At 43.7% G+C, this 23,400-nt stretch overlaps 1 protein-coding gene across 10 annotated transcripts in view; it reads left to right on the top strand.

Annotated features, from left to right (window-relative positions):
- Positions 1-23,400, top strand: part of atxn7l1 (ataxin 7 like 1) — a 139,021-nt gene that overhangs the window by 68,343 nt on the left and 47,278 nt on the right. For 9 of the 10 annotated variants that reach the window (XM_033037658.1, XM_033037653.1, XM_033037648.1 and 6 more), the window contains one exon: positions 18,539-18,761. In XM_033037658.1, coding sequence (XP_032893549.1) covers positions 18,619-18,761 — 143 coding nt within the window. In that variant the 5' untranslated portion in view covers positions 18,539-18,618. Of the gene's footprint in view, positions 1-18,538; positions 18,762-23,400 lie in introns of those variants that run through there. The other variant, XM_033037657.1, reaches the window with a different exon arrangement.

The raw sequence follows: 23,400 nt of genomic DNA, 5'->3' as shown, positions 1-23,400 counted from the left end.
AGGCACTGGAGTTCTGGCAGATCCGTTCCCATAGCCGACTTTGTGGGCCAGTATCTCGACCCCTCGGCGACTGTACAGTCGGAACTCCTCTCGGAGGCAGTGACCCCTGTTGTTCCGGCAAAATGGACAATCTGCAGTTATGGGGAGAAGGCAGGAGAATGGGGTTTGGAGGGAGAGATAGATCAACCAATTGAATGGCGGGGTAGACTTGATGGGCCAGATGGCCTAATTCTGCTCCTATCACTTATAATCTTATGTTTATGAATCCAGAAAGGCTCTGGAACCAAGAGTGCCGGAAAATCGGTGGTGGACCTGTACAAATCTCATTATTGAACATGAGCAAATGAACAGAAGTAAAGAAAGCTTCGCTTTTTTTGGGGGGGCTCTTGTTATCTAGCCAGTATTGGTTTGTGAAAAAATGAATTCCCTGCTTGATCAACAAAAAGTCCCATAGACTCTTTGATAGCAATTTTTTAATTGTAATTCCTGGAAATTGATGTAGATCAAGAGCAAACAGAAAGATGATCCTCAATCAGTTTTCCATATATGCTTTATGAAACCTGCCATTCAAATGAAACATTCTTTCACCAATGCAGATCCTAAAAGTAAGCAAGATAATTTGCTCATCTGTACTCCAATTTAAATTTGTCCTATTTAATTTTTAATCCTATTAACAGTTAATATAGAGTAATACGTTTCTGTAAGAATGCATGTTCCTGGTATGTGCTAACTAAATGAACAAACCACAAGTGTTTGCTTTGTTTCCGGTGCATTTGCAATATTGTAAATGAAGCATGAGAACGTGCACTCATTGCTGCCTGTTGGATCCTTGCTATCTAAAGCATGAGTGCCTCCCTGGTTGCTATGTGTTAATGACAGTGCCGTAAAATCACGAGGGTGTCCACTCGTTACAACATTTCAATGACATTCTAATCATTGTGGGTTGGTTTCCGGGCATTTGTAATCTCAGCAGCTGCCAGAAATTTCCCACTGCTAGATGATTTTTTTTTTGCAAATTATTGTAGCAAGATTTCAACTTATCTCTGTTCCTTGTTTGAGTTATAAATTATTTATTGAGCCCACTTTTGCAGTTCCACTCAAACAATTGTGCAATGTGAATCTCTTCCTCTGTATTTGTATAATATGTATATCAGATAATCTACCTTGAGTTTCCTTCCACATCACTGCCCGTGGCAAAGGATTGTCTGTCATAAAGCAGACTTGCATATTTACATTTAGACACTTGAGCGGTGGGCCACCCAAGCTTCAATGGTCACCTAGCTGACAGAGGGAGAGTGTGAGCACCAGCTCTGCTCGTGTTCGTAGAGGGGAAATTGACTGGTTCTGCGGTCGAGGAAGAAACGGGGGGCTTTAAGGCCTTCCTGGTGGGGGATGTAGGGTGACTGAAGGTCCGTTTGCGGACCAGCTCCGCCAGCTGACAGACGTGCTCTTGCCTTGAGTGGGTATACGCCCAGTGTTGAGGCCCTGAGAAGTTCAAGAGCTTCCCCGTTGTAAATCGCCACTGAAATGCTTTGACAACTGGTTCTGCCAGGTCCCCAGGCTGAGCCAGATGTTAAAGAGCAAAAGTATGTATGGATATCACTTGCAGTCTCAAAGGTTTAAAAATAACTAAGGGAAATATTTAAAAAGTTAATAATATATTTGAAAAAGGAAAAAAAATATTTTAAAAGTTAATGCTATCCCATTTTCTTAAATGTTTAAAGTGCAAATTGCTAAAACATTTTTTAAATTATAGAAAGTACTTACTAAATATATTAATATAACCGTTAAATCAGAAGTGTGTATTCCTTGTCCCTCACAGCTGTCTCTCGCCATTCAGATGAATGGGTTCTTTGTTCCTCTGCCATGTCTAAGCTGGCATTGGTTTAAGAGACAGATTTGAAGTATAAGTGCAGGGAAACTGCAAGCTTTTGTGCACCACCACCCCATTCTATACAGAGTCGAACAACATAGGATAGTCAGGAAAACCCTCACAGTCCTGTGTGGAAATTTGGGACTTTAGTGTTTACCCAGAGTTGTGAACCTTTGAAAGTGTCTCGGAGGTAAATGTCAGCCTTCCCATACAAACCTTCCAGTGTTTCTGGGGAATATTCAGTCCATCATTGCAGAAGGTCCAAGACTCTGCAGGCATCTCACTAATATATTTACTCAGTGCACAGCTATGGACCTGTATTCAGGCTTCTGATTTGGAGTGTGTGTATAATTTATTTGCAGTTCCTTGAAGGCAAGCACGATTGTTTTTCATGGACTATTTCAAGAACACCCACAGGAGTTGGAGTAGGCCCCTCCATCTTGCTTTGCTATTCAGGAAGGCTGTGGCTGATCAGATCTGGCATCATTTTCTTGCCTGCTTCCCAGAACCCCAGATTTTTACACTGAAACATGAATATCTTGCCTTTTAATGTAGCAAGTGATTTAGCCACTAAAGCTTACTGGGTTAGAGAATTCCAAAGGTTGACCATCTTCTGGGAGTTCTGGCCCTTCTGCTTACAATATCCATGCAGAACATGATGCCATGATCAAGGGATATGGAGAGAAAGCAGGATGTTGATTTTGGGTGATCAGCAATGATCATATTGAACGACAGTGCTGGCTCAAAGGGCCGATTGGCCTACGCCTGCACCTATTTTCTATGTTAAACTCATCTGCCTGTACAAGATCCATATCCCTTCATTTACTGCATATCCATGGTGCCTTTTCAAAAGCCTCTCAAATTGTATTCTTTTATGTGCCTCCACCACCATCTTTGGCAGCATGTTCTAGGCAACTGCCACCCTCTGTGTGAAAAGAAAACGTGCCATGCTCATCTCCTTTCAAACGTTGTACCTCGCACTCTAAAGCTATGCCCTTTAGTCTTTAACCAATCTGTATTTGGTACCGTAGATTTGGACTGAACAAAGCCCTGTGGAGTTGTGAAAAGACTTCACTGTGATTGTACTCAATCCCATTTGTAATCATAATCGATATCCCATTTGTCTTCCTTATTGTGTCTGCTTGCTAATTTTCTGTGTACAATGACATATTGTATATTGTATTTTCCTTTAATTTTTCTCCTTTTAATTCTGTTTTCTATTCTTCCTACCAAAGTGGATAACCCCTTATTTCCTCACATTTTACTTCGTCTGCCCAATTTTTGTCTATTCACTTAACTTATCTACATCTTTTGTAGATCTCTTTGCATTTTTCTCACAACTTGCTTTCCTGCCCACCTAACTTTGTATCATCAGCAGATCCAAATACAGCACACAGGGTCCCTTGATTAGGTTATTAAATCGATTAGAAAATAGTTGTCGCTCCAGCCTTGAGGGTTTGAAGATGGCTGATGCAGCCAATCAAGGATTAACATGCTCTGTTGCCACATAGGCTTTTGTTTCCAAATGTGATGGGTAGGCCTGTTGAGTTGATCTGGTCCACGGCAAACCTTTCTGTAATGTTTGCTTTCCCATTTTCTGTCACTGCTGTAGGGCTTTAGTTCTTGTAGCAGGTCCACATGGAGTGATACATTCCTATGAATGGCGGTAATGTTGCAATTCTTCGTGTTTGCCTTGAAGATATCTTTGAAACGTTCCATCCCTTCTACTCTTGAGTGTCTGCCATGGTTGAAATCAAGAAAGGCTTGTTTTGGAAGTTTGAAGCTTGGCGTTCATATGACTTGGCAAGCTCAGTGAAGTTAATGCTGGGTGATTGTTGTGTTGGATGTATTTGCCAGAGTATATGGGAAAGTGGAATTGTTGATGGAGAATTAGAGACTTTCCTCCATAAGCTCCCAATTAGCAATCCCCAGCTGTGGTAATGCAAGTTAGTGTGGAATCACAGAAAGTTTACAACATGCAACAAGGCCAGTCGGCCATTTTGCTTATGTTGGTTGTAAAACAGCTAATTAGTACTATCTAGCATTTGGCCGGCAGTCATATATGTTATGGCTCTTCCAGTGCTTTATAAATTTGATGAGGGTTCATGTCAGACAGAGAATTCTAGTTGCCTTTCACTTTTTTAAATTTCATCTTCTGTGAATCAGTTGGTTTAAATATATGTCTTCTGGTTTTCACCCCCTCAGCTTTGGAAATTCTCCATTTAAACTCTTCATTATGTACTCAGCCTACTTAAATCTCATCACCCTCCTCTGTTCCAAAGAAGAATACCTGGGCTTTCCTCATGGATACAATTTTCCAGTCTTTTTTCCAAATTTGTAGATTTTCTCTGCGCCCTCTCTGGTTTTTCCTCCAGAGTAGTAACAAGGACAGGAAGCAGTATTAAAGTTGTGTCTAACTGGAACTATATACAGTTTTAACAGAACCTCAGATAGACACAAATTGCTGGAGTAACTCAACGGATTAGGCAACATCTCTGGAGAAAAATAATAGATGACGTTTCGGGTCTGAACTGAAGTTCCAACCCGAAACGTCCTTGCCATCTCTAAGGATCTTTAAATGTAGTCGATTGTATCTTTTTATTCCTCCATACCACTCAATATCCTGCCACTTACTGTGCCTTCGGTAACTTTGTTGAGCTTTCCAAATGCATTATCCCAATGCCTGTTGTCTTATTCAACTGACTGGACCATCTAGTGTCGGCACAGTGCCGCAGCGGTAGAGTTGCTACCTTACAGTGCCAGAGACCTGGGTTCGATCCTGACTATGGGTGCTGCCTGCACAGAGTTTGTTCGTTCTCCCTGTGACTGTGGGTTTTCTCCAGGTACTTCGGTTTCCTCCCACACTCCAAAGACGTACAGTTTTGTAGGTTACTTGGCTTTGGTAAAATTGTAAATTGTCCTTAGTGTGTAGGATAGTGCTAGTGTATGGGGATCGCTGGTTGGCGCGGACACGGTAGGCCGAATGGCCTGTTTCTGCGCTGTATCTCTAAAGTCTAAAGCTATTTCTTCCTGCAGTCCAAAGCTTTTCTGTTAACAATACAACTACTTGTGTATCCAGCACATTTCCTTATCATTCACCCTACATTTAAGTTCTAACTTGTATCACACAAAAACAATAAAGAACTGGACTGTATTTATTCAGGCATATGGTCCCCTGCCTATTCTGCAGACAGTGCACCAGAAATGCTTTTAGGTATGGGGGAGTATCAGCATTGCTCTCTGTGGAAGATCTAAAATGTATATATGGAAGACAAGACAATGTAACTGTCCTCCCCAAAATGTACTTTGAAGCATAATATATTTTATATACTTTACAATGCAATTGCCTGAGTATCTCAGTGGGTCAGGCAGCATCTCTGGAGGGAATGGATATGGCTATGTTTCGGGTCAGGACCTTCTTCAGACTCATTGCATCCTTATTGCATACAATTAAAATGCCATTTCTCAGTTTATTTCAGCTCCTTTATGGTCATGTACTGATTTAAAAAAAATCAAAGCACGTGCTTCAACAGTTTTGTATCAAAGAATTATATTAGTATTTTACCTTGAATATTTTCACCGTGAGAATTTTCAAATTAATATATATCCTTTGTTAGTGAGGAGTCTTCAGGAAACCTCTAAGATAACACCTCCTGGCTCATTAGGATCACTCTTGCCTTTTGCATCAGAATGTTGTGGATTCAACTTTCATACCAAATGCTTGACTACTTTTGCTATTCCCACCAGTTTCTCAATTCAGCATGATTCTTAATGATGTATCTGACATTTATTCCATGCTGCCCTTTCCTGGTTCATTTTAATCTTTACTTCTTTAAGGAACACAAGCTCTGGATGTCCCTTTTTCCTGCATAGTAATCTGTTTAGCTTGCTTCCAAATTATCTTTGTTTTACTTCTTTAGCGGTTTGTCTGCCAATTTTTGTTTTTGCTCCATTTATGGCGGAACCTCTAGTCATTTAACTGGGTCCACCCATTTCCAATGGACTATCTTCACTGTTGAATGTAAAAGGGAGCCCTGCCGACGTGGTAGTTTCCCAATTGATACTTTAAATTTTCAAGCAATGTGGCATCTGGAAACAACTCTCACCAGCAATTAATTTAGAATGATAATAATAATAATAATAAATTTTATTTTCGGGCGCCTTTCAAGTCTCAAGGACACCTTTCAAAGATTAACAGAAGAGAAAAAAACATATAGTCGGAGAAAAATAAATAATAAGGACATCATCAATACACAAATTAAAGATAGAAATCGCTCCAAAGACACAAAATCAAAAAACACAATGTGAAGAGAGAGCAGCGGCAGCTAAAGCGCGCCAGCGTCCACTCTCCCTTCCGACAGCCATCTTGGACACAGACTAACATAGTAACTACATACAAAAAAATCATCCCCCCACAGTGGTTACCACTGTGGGGGAAGGCACAGAGTCCAGTCCCCAACCCCAGTTCTCCCAAAAGTCAGGCCTATTGAGGCCACCGCTATTGCCTCTACGGAGGCCCAATGTTCCTGGCCGTTCTGGCCGGGTGGAGTTGCCCTGGCGTCGGGAGAGTCCTCACAGTGGCTGGGCCACCTGGAACGGCCGCTTCCTAGCAGGGATTGTCGGCTTCCGAAGCTCCCAGGCTCCCGATGTTAAAGTCGGCGCCGCCCGCTCAGCTCCGCAGACCAGCAGCCCGGAGGTGTTGAACACGGCGGTCACAGCTCATCGGAGCTTCAGCGCAGTGACCCAGGCAAGGCATCGCCCGCTCCGCTCCACGATAGCGCTCCAGCGCTGTGCCGCCAACGAAGCCGAGGTGCTGGGCCGTCCCCGCCATGAAACGGCGCTCCAAGCCCGCTGGTAGGCCACGAGGACGGATCGCCTGGCAGCCCGGAGAAAAAGCTGCCTCACCGACTAGGTGGGGACCTAGAAGTAAGATTACCTCCTTCCCCCCACATTAAGAAGTCCATTTCTCCTACAAACGAAAAACAAGACTTACTAAAAAACTGGAGAAAAAAAATGGATTAAACGGACGGCTGCTGGTTAGCAGCCGTTCCCCAAGATGGCTCCTCCTCCCTACAGGAACATTGTGTTCCTGTTAACAGCAGCTAGGCTTTGTTATATTCAAAAGACAGCTCAGCCTAAACATCAACTTCACTGTAGCTAGGGAATAATAGGGTTTCAGTGCACAATACAAAGTTTCTGTTGTTACAAGGCAGCATGGTTGTAAGTTACTGTGAGTAGTGTTACTTAGACCTGCTAAAGCAACTGAGCTATGAGCTAAGTGTGTTTAAATTTATGGTTTATGTTATCATAATTCTGAAGTATTTTAGATTTAAGTGGTAGTATCAAGAGGTTTTAAGGGGGACATTACTGTGAACAGAGATTCTGAGGTCTGAAGTGTCATTAAATCCTTGTCTGATCTTCGGTGAATGAGGAAATTCTATCACTGATTCAGTTGACATCCAAATATAAAAAGTGACTTGCTTGAATGCCATCCTCTCCATCACTCTGAATGTTCATTCCTTCCATCATTAGGTGTATGTAGCATCCACAAAATGCATGACAGTTACAAGCCAGGGCGACTGACACCATTTCCCAAACCAGTGACTTCTACTAACAAAAAAGATAAGGGTAGGGGCACATTTTTGTGCATCACCACCTACTGGTTCCCCTCCAAGTCATCTAATTTTGGAAATATATTACCATACTTCCATTGTCAATGGGTCCAAATTCAGGTTCTTCCTCCACAACAGCAATGTGGGAGTATTTGCCAGAAGGACTTGCAGTGATTCAAGAAAGCAGTGGTTCATCATTACCTTCTCAGGGATATGTAGGGATGAGCAATAAATGCTGTCCTTGCCAATCACACCCATGTCCTGGAAATGAATAAATTACAAAAAACTGCGATGATTTAGTTAGCACCTAAAATGGTTGTCACAGGGAGGTGATTATTGCAAGGGGGTAGATGTGAGGTGCTGAAGCCTGGGATTTGGAGAAAAACGCTCCTGGTGTTTGGGAGAAAATGTGTGACAGTCTACAGTGGGAGGAGGAAGAGGGCCTTGACCAAAACTGGAATAGAATAGATCTTGGGAGAGGCCGCAGAAAGATTTGACCCGAGGAAAATAATTTTCCAATTAAGACCATGAAAGAACCATTGTGGTCAACCAGCTGAGGGATGGTTGTAAAATCTGCTACAGTGCATTCAGAAAATATTCAGACCCCTTACCTTTTTCCATATTTTGTTACGTTACAGCCTTATTCAGGGCTCTCACAACTTTTTTTCCCTGTTGCCAGCCGGTCAACCTCAGCAGCTTTTTAGGTTGTCAAATGACAGTTTAGATGGTCATTTAAGATGGCTTGCAATAATGTGCTCGGACAAAGTGCGTAGTTACCAGTCGGAATTATGGTAAATGAAGCATTCACATATTATTTCTGCTTCAAATAAAGTCACAAACTAAACATATTCAGCAATCAAGACATGATATATACCACAATGACATGCAGCAAAATTACAATACAGTATCTCATCTCTTTTTACACGTTGCAATGAATGCAATTTCTATTATTTCTTTCCACTTGCAAACAAAAATCTGGTTGGATTATTCAGCATATGATCAACCTCGGTGAGACCAAGTGCAGGCTTGGCGATCGCTTCGCACAACACATGCACTCAGTTCGCAATAACCAACCTGATCTCCCGGTGGCTTAGCACTTCAATTCCCCCTCCCATTCCGAATCCGACCTTTCTGTCCTGGGCCTCCTCCATGGCCAGACTGAGGCCCACCGCAAATTGGAGGAACAGCACCTCATATTTCGTTTGGGTAGTTTACACCCCAGCGGTATGAACATTGACTTCTCAAATTTCAGGTAGTCCCTGCTTTCCCCTCCGCTTCCCAGCTCTCCCTCAGCCCACTGTGTCTGCCTCTTCCTTTCTTCTTCCCGCCCTCCTCCCCCCACCCTCACATCAGTCTGAAGAAGGGTCTCGACCCGAAACTTTGCCTATTTCCTTCGCTCCATAGATGCTGCCTCACCCGCTGAGTTTCTCCAGCATTTTTGTCTACCCATTCACACAATTTCTGTTATCCCACTTTCCTCACCCACTCCCTACACATTAGGGGCAATTTTACAGAGACAAGTTAACCAATAAAGCCAATGTGTCTTTGGGATATGGGAGGAAACCCACACGCTTGCAGAGAGAATTCAACACAGATAGTGCCCGAGGACAATAGTGAACACAGATCTCTGGCGTGTGAGGCAGCAAGTCCACCAGCTGTGCCACTATAATTTATTTTCCAACACACACAAAATTATATATTGATAACATTGGTTACAAAATAAAGAAACTATCCATTTTCAGTCTTAAATCTCCAAGTGATGCTATGTCCCACTTTACAGCTATTGTATGTTTTAATTCAGTTCAAGACTATGCGGCAGTACATTGGCCATAAAGTTGTGCCTAAAATTGCCAGACGCCCGGATTTGATCCTGAATATGGGTGCTGTCCGTATGGAGTTTGCTCCTTTTCCCTTTGATCGCATGGGTTTTTCTCCAGGTGCTCTTGTTTCCTTCCACATTCCAAAGGTATGCAGGAACCCTTTTCAGACCCAACCCAAAAACGTAATATTTTCCTTTTGTCCAGAGATTCTGTCTGACCTGTTGAGTTACTCCACCTTTTGTGTCTATCTTCAGTTTAAACCAACATCTGCAGTTCCTTCCTACACACACGATACTCTACGATGGAACTTTATTAATCCCCGGAGGGAAATTGTGTGTGTGTGTATATATTTATATAGTTACATATTCATATATAAATACTAGACTAAGTGGGACACGTTGGGTCCCACTTAGTTGGCCACCAAATTCAAGTGCAGTTTCATACAATTTCAAGCAAGGTGCAAGGCCACTAAAGACAGCGAGTCGTGACCTCTCCCTCCTCCATCTTGCAGAGACTGAGCCACGGCCACACTTCTGGGTTTTATAGTCCCTCCCCCCTCCCACCAGAAGGGGCGTGGCCTTCATGGCATGATTGACAGGAGAGCGAATCTCAACATTTTTTAAACACTAATAACTCTTTTATTTTTCATCAAAGGGAAAAGTCCTTGGCACCTGATGAGCGGAGGGGGACTCTGAGTAAGATGGCCAAAAATCACAGCCTTACGTGGTAGCATTCTTTCTAAAATCAATATAAAGCGCAAACAGGCAACACAGCTTTAGCATTTCCAAACCAAAGGCAACACAGCTTTAGCATTTCCAAACCAAAGGGTTTAGCATTTCCAAACTATATTTTCAAACCACATTAAGGACACTGACAGGTCAGTAAAACCACTCACAGTTTAGTAGACGTGTTCAGTGTTATTCAAAGCTCAGACTGAGAGACGTGACCCTCTCGCTCCCCCATCTTGCAGAGACTGACTGAGGCACTCAACACCTCTGGGTTTTATAGTCCCTCCGGAAGGGGCGTGACCTTCTGGAGAGAGAATCTCAACATTTTTTAAACACTATTAACTCTTTTATTTTTCATCGATGGGAAAAATCCTCTTGTCCTGCGCAGCGGAGGGGGACTCTGAGTAAGATGGCCAAAGATCACAGCCGTAAGTGGCAGCGTTTTCTCTAAAATCAATATACAGAACAACAGGAAGTGGTCAAGGTCAGACTTTTAGTAATATAAGATACACTGTTTTGTTTTCTCATTTATAACATTGTTTCCAGAGTACTATGTTTACATATTCTGTTGTGCTGCTGCAAGTAAGGATTTCATTGTTCTAACTGGGACGTGAGAGAATAAAACACTCTTGACTTATGTCGCTAATGTGTGGGCTAATGTGTGGCCTGTTTCCATGCTGTATCTTTAAATTAAACTAAAAACACTAAAACCATAGGAAATCTAAAGAAGGGTCTCTATCCGAAACGTCACCCAATTTCTTCTATCCAGAGATGCTGGCTGCTCCATGGAGTTCCCCCGCACAATTAAAACATGGAGTAGTCTTCACCCTACCATAGTTACCCAACCAGACACAACTAAATTTAAGGTAGCTCTTTTTTCCCAAGAACCCTTTTTTGCTTAAGTCCGAATCAAGAGAGTTTTATTGTCATGTGTCCCAGATAGGACAATGACATCCTTGCTTGCTGCAGCACAACAGAATATAAACATAATGCAGAACAGGAGATAAAAGTTCAGTGTGTCTATATACCATAGACCATATATATACACAATAAATAAACAGATAAAGTGCAATAGGCTGTTATTTTTTAGAGTTTGTAGTTTGGTGGTGGTGCATCCATTACAGTTTAAATTCCATTTGAAATATTTTTGGAGGACCAGGAAACCAAGCAAGAGTTACACCAGGGAGTTACTCCAGCTCCCGGGAATGATTCTGCATTGGTTTTCAGCGAGGCGGCAACCGGAAAGCAATGGTGGCCAGATCTCCTACAATGCAAAGGGAGGGAGAAAGTGCCCGACGCCAACCAGTTGCCGTCGCAGTGCGCATGTGTAAGGCGGCCGGCCGTGCCAGCGGATGAGGAGCGGGCGGAGAGCAGAGACCCGGCGGCCCGGACACGGATACGGATGGCGGGCGGAAACAGAGAGTGACAGAGAGAGATAGAGAGGGGGGCCCGCTCAGAGTTGAACAATAGGCGTCCCGGGTGCTTGTCAAGCCGGGCAAAATGGCAAGGCTCTTAGGTTGCCCGGCGGGATTTTAGGTCGCCATTGGCACCCGGGCAACCGTTAATTTTGAGCCCTGGTATTTTAAAATGGATTAAATTCATTTTTGTTATCATCAATCTACCACAATACCCCAGAATGAAGAATCGAAAACAGGTGTTTAGAAATTTTTGCAAAGTTATTGAAAAGAAATAACTGAAATATCACATTTACATAAGTATTCAGACCCTTTGCTATGACACTCAAAATTGAGCTTAGGTTCTTCATCCTGTTTCCATTGATTATCCGTAAAATGTTTCTACAACTTGATTGGAGTCCACCAGTGATAAATTAAATTGATTGTACATGATTTGGAAAGGCACACACCTGTCTGTATAAGGTCCCACAGTTGACGGTGCATGTCAGAGCAAAAACCAAGCTATGAAGACGAAGGAATTGTCTGTAGCCCTCCGAGACAGGATTGTGTCGAGACACAGTTCTGGGGAAGGGTATAAAACAATTTCTGCAGCATTGCAGGTCCTGAAGAGCACAGTGGCCTCCGTCATTCTTAAATGGAAGAACTTTGGAACCACCAGGACTCTTCATAGAGCTGGCCGCCCGGCCAAACTGAGCAATCGGGGGAGAAGGGCCTTGGTCAGAGAGGTGACCACGAACCCGATGGTCACTCTGACAGAGCTCCAGAGTTCTTCTGTGGAGATGGGAGAACCTTCCAGAAGGACAACTATATCTGTGCATCGATGCTCCCCATCCAACCTGACAGAGCTTGAGAGGATCTGCAGAGAAGAATGGGAGAAATTACCCAAATCCAGGTGTGCCAAGCTTGTAGCGTCATACCCAAGAAGACTTTAGGCTGCAATCGTTGCCAAAGGTGCCTCAGCAAAGTACAGAGTAAAAGGTCCCGATACTTATGTAAATGTGATATTTCAGTTATTTCTCAAGTCAAGTCAAATCAACTTTATTTGTCACATACACATACAAGATGTGCAGTGAAATGAAAGTGGCAATGCCTGCGGACTGTGCAAAAACAACAGAACAGAATCAGTATTTACATGTAAGATTAAAAAAAACTATTTAAAAAGACACAACACAACAGTAAATTAGTGCAGTAAATTAGCCCCTGGTGAGATAAGAGTTTACAGTCCTGATGGCCTGTGGGAAGAAACTCCGTCTCATCCTCTCTGTTTTCACAGCATGACAGCAGAGGCGTTTGCTTGACCGTAGCAGCTGGAACAGACCGTTGCTGGGGTGGTAGGGGTCCCCCATAATGTTGCTGGCTCTGAATCTGCACCACCTGGTGTGTAGGTCTTGCATGGGGGCGAGTGTAGTTCCCATAGTGCGTTCGGCAGAGCCTTCCTGTCCAGGGCAGAGCTGTTCCCAAACCAGATTAAGATGTTACCGGTCAAGATGCTTTCTACAGCCCCAGAGTAGCACTGAAGGATCCTCAGAGAGACTCTGAATTTCCTCAGCTGCCTGAGGTGGTAAAGGCGCTGCCTTGCCTTACTCACCAGTGCAGCAGTGTGTGTAGTCCATGTCAGATCCTCTGTGATGTGGACTCACAGGTATTTAAAGCAGCTCACCCTATCCACAGTAGTCCCATTTATCTCCAGTGGCGTGTATGTCCTCAGATGTTGTGCCCTTCTAAAGTCCACAATCAGCTCCTTAGTTTTAGTGACATTCAAGAGAGGAGGCTGTTGTTCTGACACCAGAGTGCCAGATCAGCCACCTCCTCCCGGTAGGCCTTCTCATCGTTATCGGAGATCAGGCCCACCATCACAGTGTCATCAGCAAACTTGATGATGGAGTTGGAGCTGAACCTGGCCACACAGTCATGTGTGTACAGGAAGTACAGCAGGGTGCTAAGGACGCAACCCTGGGGGGATCCTGTGTTCAGGGTGAGGGGTTGGATGTATGTCTCCCCATCTTGACCACCTGGCGGTGAGAAAGTCCAGGACCCAGGCACACAGGGGAGTGTTCAGCCCCAGTTTCTCAGCTTCTCAGCAAGTCTGGTGGGGACTATGGTATTGAAAGCTGAACTGAAGTCAATGAACAGCATCCTCGCATAGAAACATAGAAAATAGGTGCAGGAGTAGGCCATTCGGCCCTTCGAGCCTGCACCGCCATTCAATATGATCATGGCTGATCATCCAACTCAGTATCCCATACCTGCCTTCTCTCCATACCCCCTGATCCCTTTAGCACATAGCCCCCCTTCTGGCTGTCAAGGTCAGAGAGAGTGGTATGGGAGATTGCATCATCCGTGGACGGTATGCGAACTGCAGCGGGTCCATGTTGCAAGGGAGGAAGGCGCAGATGTGGTTCTTGATCAGCCTCTCAAAGCATTTCATGACCACCGAGGTGAGGGCCACTGGTCGGTAGTCATTCAAGCAAGCTGGAGAGACATTCTTTGACACTGGTACAATGGTGGATCTTTTGAAGCAGGCAGGGACCACGGTTGAATATTGTGGTGAACACCGGAGCAAGCTGAGTAGCACAAGACTTTAGTACTCGCCCAGATATACCATCTGGGCCTACTGCTTACCTCGTGTCCACACGCTTCAGAGCCCTCCTCACGTCGTGCTCGGACACCGAGAATGTGTGCACATCCCCAGCGGTGGACCTCCCTCCAGCCTCGCTAGCCTGTTATTTTTAGACTGCGAGCTTGGGGTGATGTTGCCCGTCTTGAAACGTGCGTAGAAAGAGTTCAGGTCATCAGCTAGGGAGGTGCCGGCACTTCCGGTTGAGGGGGGGCTGCTCTGGTAGTTAGCTATAGTCCGTAGCCCCTGCCAGTTGGCTGGTGTCCTGCTGCTCCATCTGCGACTTCATCCTGTCCCTGTACCTCCTTTTTGCGTCCTTCGCCGCCCTTTGCAGTCTGTCGGACTCTGCTTTGTAGTCGTCCATATTGCCGGATGCCAGGTCGGAGTTGTAAGCAGCGGTGAGAGCATTCAAGGCAATGTGAATAGACCTGTCCACCCAGGGTTTTGGATGAGGAAAGATGCTAACACTCACCGTGGGGACGATGTTATCGGCTATTGTTGCAGTGAAGTACGTGATTCTTCAAGATGGCACGGCCGGGTCCAGTCGCCGTCGTGGTAGCTCCGCGGAGACTGTGCGTTTTTTTAACTTGTACGTTTATTTTAAATTCATTTCTAACTACTAACACACTAGCACTAACACTGTACGACCGGAAAACCCTCTTAAAAATAACTTTAGCGTAACCAAACACTGTACTCACCGATCCAGCGTGGCCGGCAGAGATCACAAGAGCGCGCCGCGGCAACAACAATGGGAGCGCGGCTCTGAGAAAAAGTCGGAGAAAACATAGTGGTAAGCAGGTGGGGATTCGGAATAGGCTGAGAGCCCAAGCCTTCCGTCCACCTCTGCCCAGCATTCTTCTGGCTAACGGTGAAGTAGGCGAGCTGGGCGCTGAACGCCGTGGAGAGGCCGCGGGGGACACAGTCTCTGGTAGAGGAGCAGCCGGCCCGGTAGTGGGAGGGTATACAAAACGCGAGACCTCTGGATACGGAGTCGCAGGACGGGGTTCCTTCACAGGAAGGAGATGTTGACGGTTGCGTCTGTAAATGGTCCCGTCCGCGCTAACCAGGTAAAGGCGCGGTTCTTTGGCAGGGTTGTGGATGTGACCCAGACAGCCATAGCCCTTGTTGGTCTGGAGGCTAACAACCTGTCCACTGGAGAGAGGTTTAAGTGGTCTACTGGACTTGTCGAAAAAACGTTTTTGTGCATTGCGCTTGAATTGTAGTTGTTTCTGGACTGCGGGCGGAGAACGGACCTGTGGCTGCAGAAGCTGCTGGGGTACAGGCAGGGCAGCACGAGACATCAGTCATTGGGCTGGGGAACCCAGTATGGGATCCCTGGCAATGTTCCTTAAATTGAGTAGGACCAGGTAGACGTCCGATTTAGCAAGGTAAGAACGCTCCATTCGTTGTTTTGCGCTTCGGACGGCCCGTTCAGCGAGTTCGTTGGACTGCGGAAACTCAGGGCTGCTGGTGATATGTCGAAAATCCCATCGTTGTGCAAAGTTTTTGAAAAACTGGCTGGTGAACCGACTGCCGTTGTCGGATAGAAGGCGTGCAGAGGAACCGTGCACGGAGAAATGGCGTTGCAACTTCTGGATAACTGCTTCAGATGATGTGGTTTGAAGTAGATCAATGTTAAAATTCAAACGAATAAGAGTCGACAAGAACCAGATAGTGTTTCCCATGCCATTCGAATATGTCGGTGGCTACCATGGACCACGGTAGAGGAGGAACTGGGTGCGGCAGTAAGGGCTGCTTCTGCTGGTGTGGCGTCAGGCTTTTGCAGATGGCGCTGACCAGTTTTGTCACGTATGTACTTGGTCATACCAGGCCAGTAAAACATGTTCTGTGCCCGTTGTAAGGTTGCCTCCACACCGGGGTGGCCCCTGTGGACGGCGTGGAATTACTGGTCCCGGAGGATGGCTGGGACAACTACCTTATGGCCCTTGACTAGAATCCCGTCCTGTAAGCCCAGTTCGTCGCGAACCAGGAAGTATGGGCGGATCACGAGAGGGGTGCTGTGTTGTTTATCTGGCCAGCCACGCCGGATGTCTGCGGACAGCAATTGTAAAGTCTCGTCAGCAGCCGTGTGTTCAGCCTTCATTACTGAGAACTGGTCCTGCTCAGAGGGCTGTTGTTCGCTGGTTTTGAGTGAGGCCCTTGATAGCGTTTTTTTTTAAAAACTCAGAGAACGTGATGGCATTAAATTTCGCACCGGTATCAATTTTGGCGATCACAGGCTTGTTATTCACAAACATGGTCACATCAGGATCAAGTTGCTCGTTAGAGGGAGGAGGGAGTGGATGGCTGAACTGTTATCTTCACTTGCAGAGAGCTGAGCGAGGGATGGCTCCTCAAGCTCCTGGCTTTCGTTATGAGCAAACTCATGTTGTAACAGGTGCAAACTCGTCCTTGGGACGGATTGAGTCGCACGGGAACGGCAAAATTTTGCAAAGTAGTTGAATTTCTTGCAGAAATTGCAAATTTTACCATAAGCAATACAGAACTCCCGACCCGGAGCATGAGAATAATTACAATTAGGACATCGAGCAGCCAGGCAGGGGAAGGCTGCAGACGCTTGTTACGACTGGAGGTGTCTGTAAGGTTAACACAATACTGGGAGCACTGCCCAGAGATCACAGACTTAGTGTGAGAAGGCGTTATCTCAACAGTCCGACAGGCGTATTTGGCTTAATTTAGAGTCAGTTCAGTGTTACGAAGTAATTAGTCTCTCACCTTGTCACTGAGCATACCTCCAACGAGTTTGTCGCGGATCAGTTCAGTATAAATCTCGAAAATGACAGCGCACAGCCATGTGTTTCAAGCCGCTGATGTGTTTCTGATCTCCGATTGGAGGCATGGGTTCGTATCCCACTTCTGACACCATGTAAAGATCGAGTCGTACACATGTCAAGATACAACACATATTTATTAAAGTCCACTTACGGCATTGGCCTGCAGGACATTACAGTAACTAGCAGCTACTCAGACTGAATTACGTAAGCAAGCTCTTGGTAATATAAATCGCATATTAGGCGGAGCAACTACTAACAAGAACTGCAATTGGTTAGTAGGAAATAACCAATCTACAGGAAAGTGTTTCCTATAGCCATTGATGTCCTTAATGTTCAAAAATCCACTGAAATACCAAACGGCTAACTGTCTTTACGGAGCTTGATGGAATTGGTGAGCAGTTGGTGCTGAGGAAATAATGAGAAGGGTTTGGAAGAAATAACCAGATTTGGGAACTGTGGAGCGCTTGGGGGAGCTCTGCTGAAGGGAGGCTTTCAAACAATTGGAGGAAGTTTAAGGTGTGCTGGGAAAAGTTGGAAGAAAGATCAAAGTTTGGGAATAGTTTGAAGGAACTTTAGGAAAAAGTATTGTCGTTTGGTGTTTGAAACATACAATACAATTCAATTTATTGTCATTAGGAGAGGAACCTTGATGCCTCCACAATGGTAAGACGTTTGTCAGATGCTGATAAAATTTTGGAGTGATATTGTGGATTGGTTTGGAACAACTAAGCTGCTTTTTAGCTCTGCAGGCATTTGAAATTTGAAGGGTCCTTGAATTGGGTTCGAAAGTGATCATCTCTAAGAATTTAGCTTAATTGAAAAATGCATCCCAAGTGTATCTTTCGTGGAAATAGAATCTGGAATCATTAGGGAGGAAGAGCCTTCGGCTGGGATTGATGGTGGGTGATAACATATGATCTTATTATTTGGTAGGATTAACATATTGGTGTTTCTGCCACGCGTAAAGTGCAAAGATCTGTGGCCACAAAGCCAGGCCGACACTTGCTACATAAGTGAAGCAAACAGGATCCACTGGGTGGTCTCGGCCTCAGAAACTGAAAATTCTTCTTGAAAATGCTGATTTTTTTTTTCCAGATATAACTAGCTGAAAGTTCATGACTCTTAAACAAAGGTGGAGGTTGATTTTTACTGCTCAGCTGATTGCTGATACCAGGACAAACATAATATTTCACACACCCTTTCCCCACACTCCCCACAGCTTAATATGCTTCTTTTCCTTCCTTCCCAGTTCTGACAAAGGGTCTTCAACCTGAACTGTTAACTCTATTTCTCTCCCCTCAGATGCTGCCTGACTTGTTGAGCATTTCCAGCATTTTTTGTTTTTCTTCTACATTTCCAACACCGCACTTATTTTATTTTGCTCTTTCATGCATGCAACGTTTAATGAAATGACATTTGTTAACAGCACTATCATTCTTTAATAAACCAAGACCCATTGGACCAAACTGCACATTTAGTAATGGGCATGCAGCATGGCTCATGTACAAGAACAACCCATAGTTAATTTTTTCAAAAGAAATGTGTAAAATTTGGTCGACCACTTTTGTACCTCAATGCATTCATATTTTGATTTGTTCATGCTGCCAAGTTTTACAGAAAATATAAATGAAAAGTGTTTTTAGCAGTTCAGTCTAATCGCTGCTCTCTCTGTTTTCAGAAAGAAGACATGGTTCTTCGTGTAAGGCGAGTCTCTCACCAGCTTCTTCGACCTCCAATTTGACAACTTCACCCGTCCCAATGAAATCCAAAGCCTGCAGTAGTCATACCACAATTGGTAGCAACTGCAAGCCTTTCAAGTCACCAAAAGACAATCTACATACCTCCAATAATAAGCAGCATCAGACAGTCTTTCCTTCCAAAGTAACAAGAGATAAATCATGGTGGGTATCTTTAGTTTGTTTATATGACCGGGATGTTTTTTTTGGTTATTGCTTTTAGAATGGATCCTATTTCTCAGTTTTGTTCACCCAAGGTATAGTGATTTTTTCAGTACTTTGGTAGAGATTTTATGTAATTAGTCTGAAATCATCAATAATTTGTGTGCTGTCTGAATAAGTGCAATTTGAATCTGTTTTGAATCGCACATGTCTTGGTGATTTTGAAAGAAATGCTTTGTGAATAGTTGTCCTCAATCTGACCAATGGTGTTTAAATTCACTATCTTTACATGATTGCACAATAGTGCTTTTTATTTTGCAAAGGGAAAGTTGATCTATTTTTCCATAAATGCCTTTCTTTCAATTATATTTCCTGTTGCTAATTTGGAAGTGCAATATATTGGAACAGCTATTGAAATTTTTTTTTACTTGACGGTGTCAGGTTTCTAGTTTTCGTCAGGTTAATTTTTTCAGAAGGTGAAATGGGCCAGTGATCAGCAGGCTTGTTGATAAATACATTAGAAATCCAGAACGGGTTTGCCTGCTTCCTATTCCCTCAAATGCCAGCAAACGGAGGGAAAACATGTGCTCTTCTTTACATTGTGGACAAGCCTGCAACTCAATGTTGTATGACAGAACCAAATTTCTAGTATATTTGTGAAAGCAGCTTTAATAAATTACCTACTCCTATACTTTTCTGGTTTTACTTCAGAACTTCACTTGAGAATAATGTTTCACATTTTAGTTTTAGTTTAGTTTATTGTCACGTGTACCAAGGTACTGTGCAAAGCTTTTGTTGCGTGCTAACCAGTCAGCGAAAAGACATTACCTGATTACAATCGAGCCATTACAGATACTTCCTTCCTTCATCCTTCCTTTAATGGGGTGACCAGAACTACACACATTATTCCAATGCTGTGGAACCATAGTTCTATAAAACTGCAACATGCCTTCTTAATTTAGACCTCCAAGTGTTAACAGATCATAGCCCTCCAGCCAAAATAACATCCTTCTTCCATTATCCTCCGTCTTCTATGGATTAGCCGGTGAATGCAAATGACCAAGTCATCCTGGATCCCATTCATTTTCATCTTCTGAACCAGCCAACAATGAAGGACCTTATCAAGTGCCTCAAACTCCATGCAGACAACAACCTATCTTCCCCAATCACTTTTGTCACCTCCTTTTATAAAAAAGCGTAGTCAAGTTTGTAAGACGTAACCTGCTGCGAATGAAGCCGCACTGACGACTGTCCTTTTTTCGTCCATCCTCTTCGATATTTGGGTGAATCCTATCCCTAGGAATCCTCGTCAATAGCCTCCCTCCCACTGATGTAAGGCTCACCATCTTATTATCCCTACTTCCCTTAAATAAAGGCACAACATTGGCCACTCGACAGTCTTCTGAGACCTCGCGAGAGGCTAGAGAAGGTACAAAGATCGTCAAGGACCCAGCAGACTTTCCTCTTGCCTTTCTCATTAACCTGAGATTATCAGTTTAGGCCCTATGGTCTTATCTACTTGGATACTCTTAAGGAGCTCTTATGCTACCTCCTCCTTGACCTCAGAATGGTCTAGCATATTGGTAAACCCCACACTAATCTCACTATCCTCCATGAACAAATGCAAACTATTTGTTAGTATCTCAACCACATTCACTGATTCCAAATATAAATTCTCCCCATTATCCTTGAGTAGTCCTACCCTTTCCTAGTTACCCTCTTGCTTTTAATGTATTATAAAAAGGATACACAATGACTATTATTATGCATCTTAAATGTAAGATCGTCATATGTTTTTCTTAATTCTACCACCTGCAATTAAAATATCTTAATTATAGAAGAGCTCCCTTGTACAAATCCACTTTTTTTAAGCAAGAAGTGGATGCTATTTTCCAATTTATCTTTGTCACGATCTGCTTCCATGATTCTTTCATTGTTTATCTTTGTGGGACATCGAAGCAGGAGAATCCCCGGGATTGTCGTCTACCAGTGAATTCTGAGGAAACCTGAAACAATTGTCTGCCTGGTCGGCCTTGTAATTTGTCTTGTAAATGAAGGTGATTATCACCTATGCTGCTGAGAATGTTTTTGTTCCCAGTTCTGTATTACCAAGAAACAGTTGTGGTACAATATTTGCTGTGCAATTTAGGTGTTGCAGTGCCTCATGTATTTCAGTGGTTTGAAAATACTTAGAAAGTGAAGTACTAAAATGTGAGGTACAATAGGCTGGTGTCTAAGTTGCTGGTAGAATTTAGTAAATTCTGCATCAAATATCCTATGGCAGAAACTCATCCCAGTGCTAAATGGCAGATTTCTTGCCCTGTTGCAATTTTTGATGTTAGATGTCAACCAAGCCTCCAGGAATTCTGTGTCTTTCATTCCTTAATACTCCATAGAGTTGCATTCTACTCAGTATGAACTGCAGGGCAAACCACTTACCATAACAATCGATCCAGGAAACCCTCATTGTGGTACCAACTCCAGGTGCAATCACACTAAACTCTATGCCGTTGCAGCAAGAATTCCTTATTCTATTCCGAACTGCTTTCAATAATAACCAATGTTTGATTCTTTCTAAAATTTCGATTTTTTATGAATGTGCACATTGATTTTCTTTGAAAAGTACAAGGGGCTCCAAATCCCTCTGCATACCAAGACTTGTTAGCCCATCCCTTTTTAAATATAGGTAGACAAAAATGCTGGAGATACTCAGCGGGTGAGAGGCAGCATCAATGGAGCGAAGGAAATAGGCTTCGCCTGCTGAGTTTCTCCAACATTTTTGTCTACCTTCGATTTTCCAGCATCTGCAGTTCCTTCTTAAACCTTTTAAAATATAAATGCTTTTCTCCTCCAACCAAAGCAGATAAGTTTGTATTTCCCCACTTTGCATTTCCACTTGCCACCATTTTGCCCAAGCAATTCATCTCTATCCCCTTTTCTGATTTATAAATGTTTTAAATAATCACTAGTTATTATTTGTCACATATGTAACTGCACAGTGAAATTTTGCATTTATTACACATGCGGGCGCCACCATTTTTGGCGCCATTATTCAAAGTTTGGTATGTCCCTCTGGCTGTCTTTGTGTCCTGGGGGCGCCTCTGGCAGCCAAACCTGAAGGTGCTGGAGGCCCACGCTCCCCACATCCGACGTCTCCATCTCCCTCCCGGTTACGCATCTGACGATCCCTCGGGAGGGGGGGGGTTGCCCGGTCCCGCCCCCGCCATCCTACAAGCCTGCGGGCAGGTTTCCGAACGCGTACATCGCCGAGCCTTCTGGGCAGGCACCTTGGGAAGGCCTCCACCTAAAGAGCAAAGAAATTTGGCCTTGACTGTTTCACTTCAGCATTGCAGCCATTGTGTTTACGATTTTTAAACTGGAATGGTGGAAAAGCCAGTTTGATCCTGGTTTAAGGATGACATTGGATCATTTGCCGTTTGTGTGAAGAAACTTGAATGTTCCTTCCCATCAAGTGCAATATAATTTGAATGCCACTAAGGATCTGGAAAAGATTTTGATTATTTCATACCAATAGACCATAAGCGAGGTTTAGGTAGGACACAATGGAATGGTTTTGACATAAAGTTGATATTTATTATTCTTGTTATGTTGTTGGGGAGCACATAAATGATGCCGTTTCTTTTGAGGTATAAAAAACGATGTGATATATCAAATATCTTAAAGTGGATTAGGATAATGTTTTCCAAAGAAAAAATGGGTTTCCTCTAGGTGCTGTAGCTTCCTCCTGCATCCAAAAGATGTGGGTTAGTAGATTACTTGATTACAGCTAATTGTGCCTCGTGCATAGGAAAGTGGTAGTATCTGGGGGAGTTGATGGGAAGGTGGGGAAAATAAAATAGGATTAATGTTAACAGATGCTTGGTGGTTTGTGCAAACTAGGCCGAGGAGTCTGTCTTTATGTTAATTTTATGCATTTGAACCTTATTGCAGCACAGGTATCTCCAGAGAACATAACCCACCATACACAACAAGTGATAATTGTGTAGCGCATTGGTAGAGTTGCTGCCTTACAGCACCAGTGGCCTGGGTTCAATCCTGACTACTGGTGCTCTCTGTATGGAATTTGTGCGTTTTCCTTGTGATTGCGTGGGTTTTCTCCAGATGCTTCGGTTTCCTGCCACACTCCAAAGACGTACAGTTTTGTAGGTTAATTGGCTTCTGTTAATTGTAAATTGTCCCTGGTGTGTTGGATAGTGCTAGTTTAGTGCTATTGTACTGGGTTATCGCTGGTCAGGGTGGATTCAATGGGCCTAAGGGCCCTTTTCCCACACTGTATCTCTAAAGTCTAATAGGTGCCCTTTTTGTGATTTATTCCTGGGCTGAGGTTACAACTTTAAAAATTCATATGCAATCATTATGGTCTTGTCAAATGCAACGCAGTATATATGGGGTAGAATTAACACAAGAAGAATGTTTCAACAACAAGCAGATGAGGAATATGAATAGGCCAATACATTTAATTTATTTCCAAGATCTCATCATGGTCAAACAAACCCCTCCAGCAAAAGGCTGACTTATCAGGCTTATTTACAACATTGTTTTTGCGATTCCACTGCGGTCTTTATGCTGTCGATTCATCTTGCCAGTTTTTTTATTTACTCTGGCCTTGTTTGAGCTAGAG

This window comes from Amblyraja radiata, chromosome 19 (genome assembly GCF_010909765.2).
Source record: "Amblyraja radiata isolate CabotCenter1 chromosome 19, sAmbRad1.1.pri, whole genome shotgun sequence".
Taxonomy (NCBI): domain Eukaryota; kingdom Metazoa; phylum Chordata; class Chondrichthyes; order Rajiformes; family Rajidae; genus Amblyraja; species Amblyraja radiata.
Note: the sequence above shows the minus strand (reverse complement) of the source record. Positions and strands in the feature narration are given on the sequence as shown.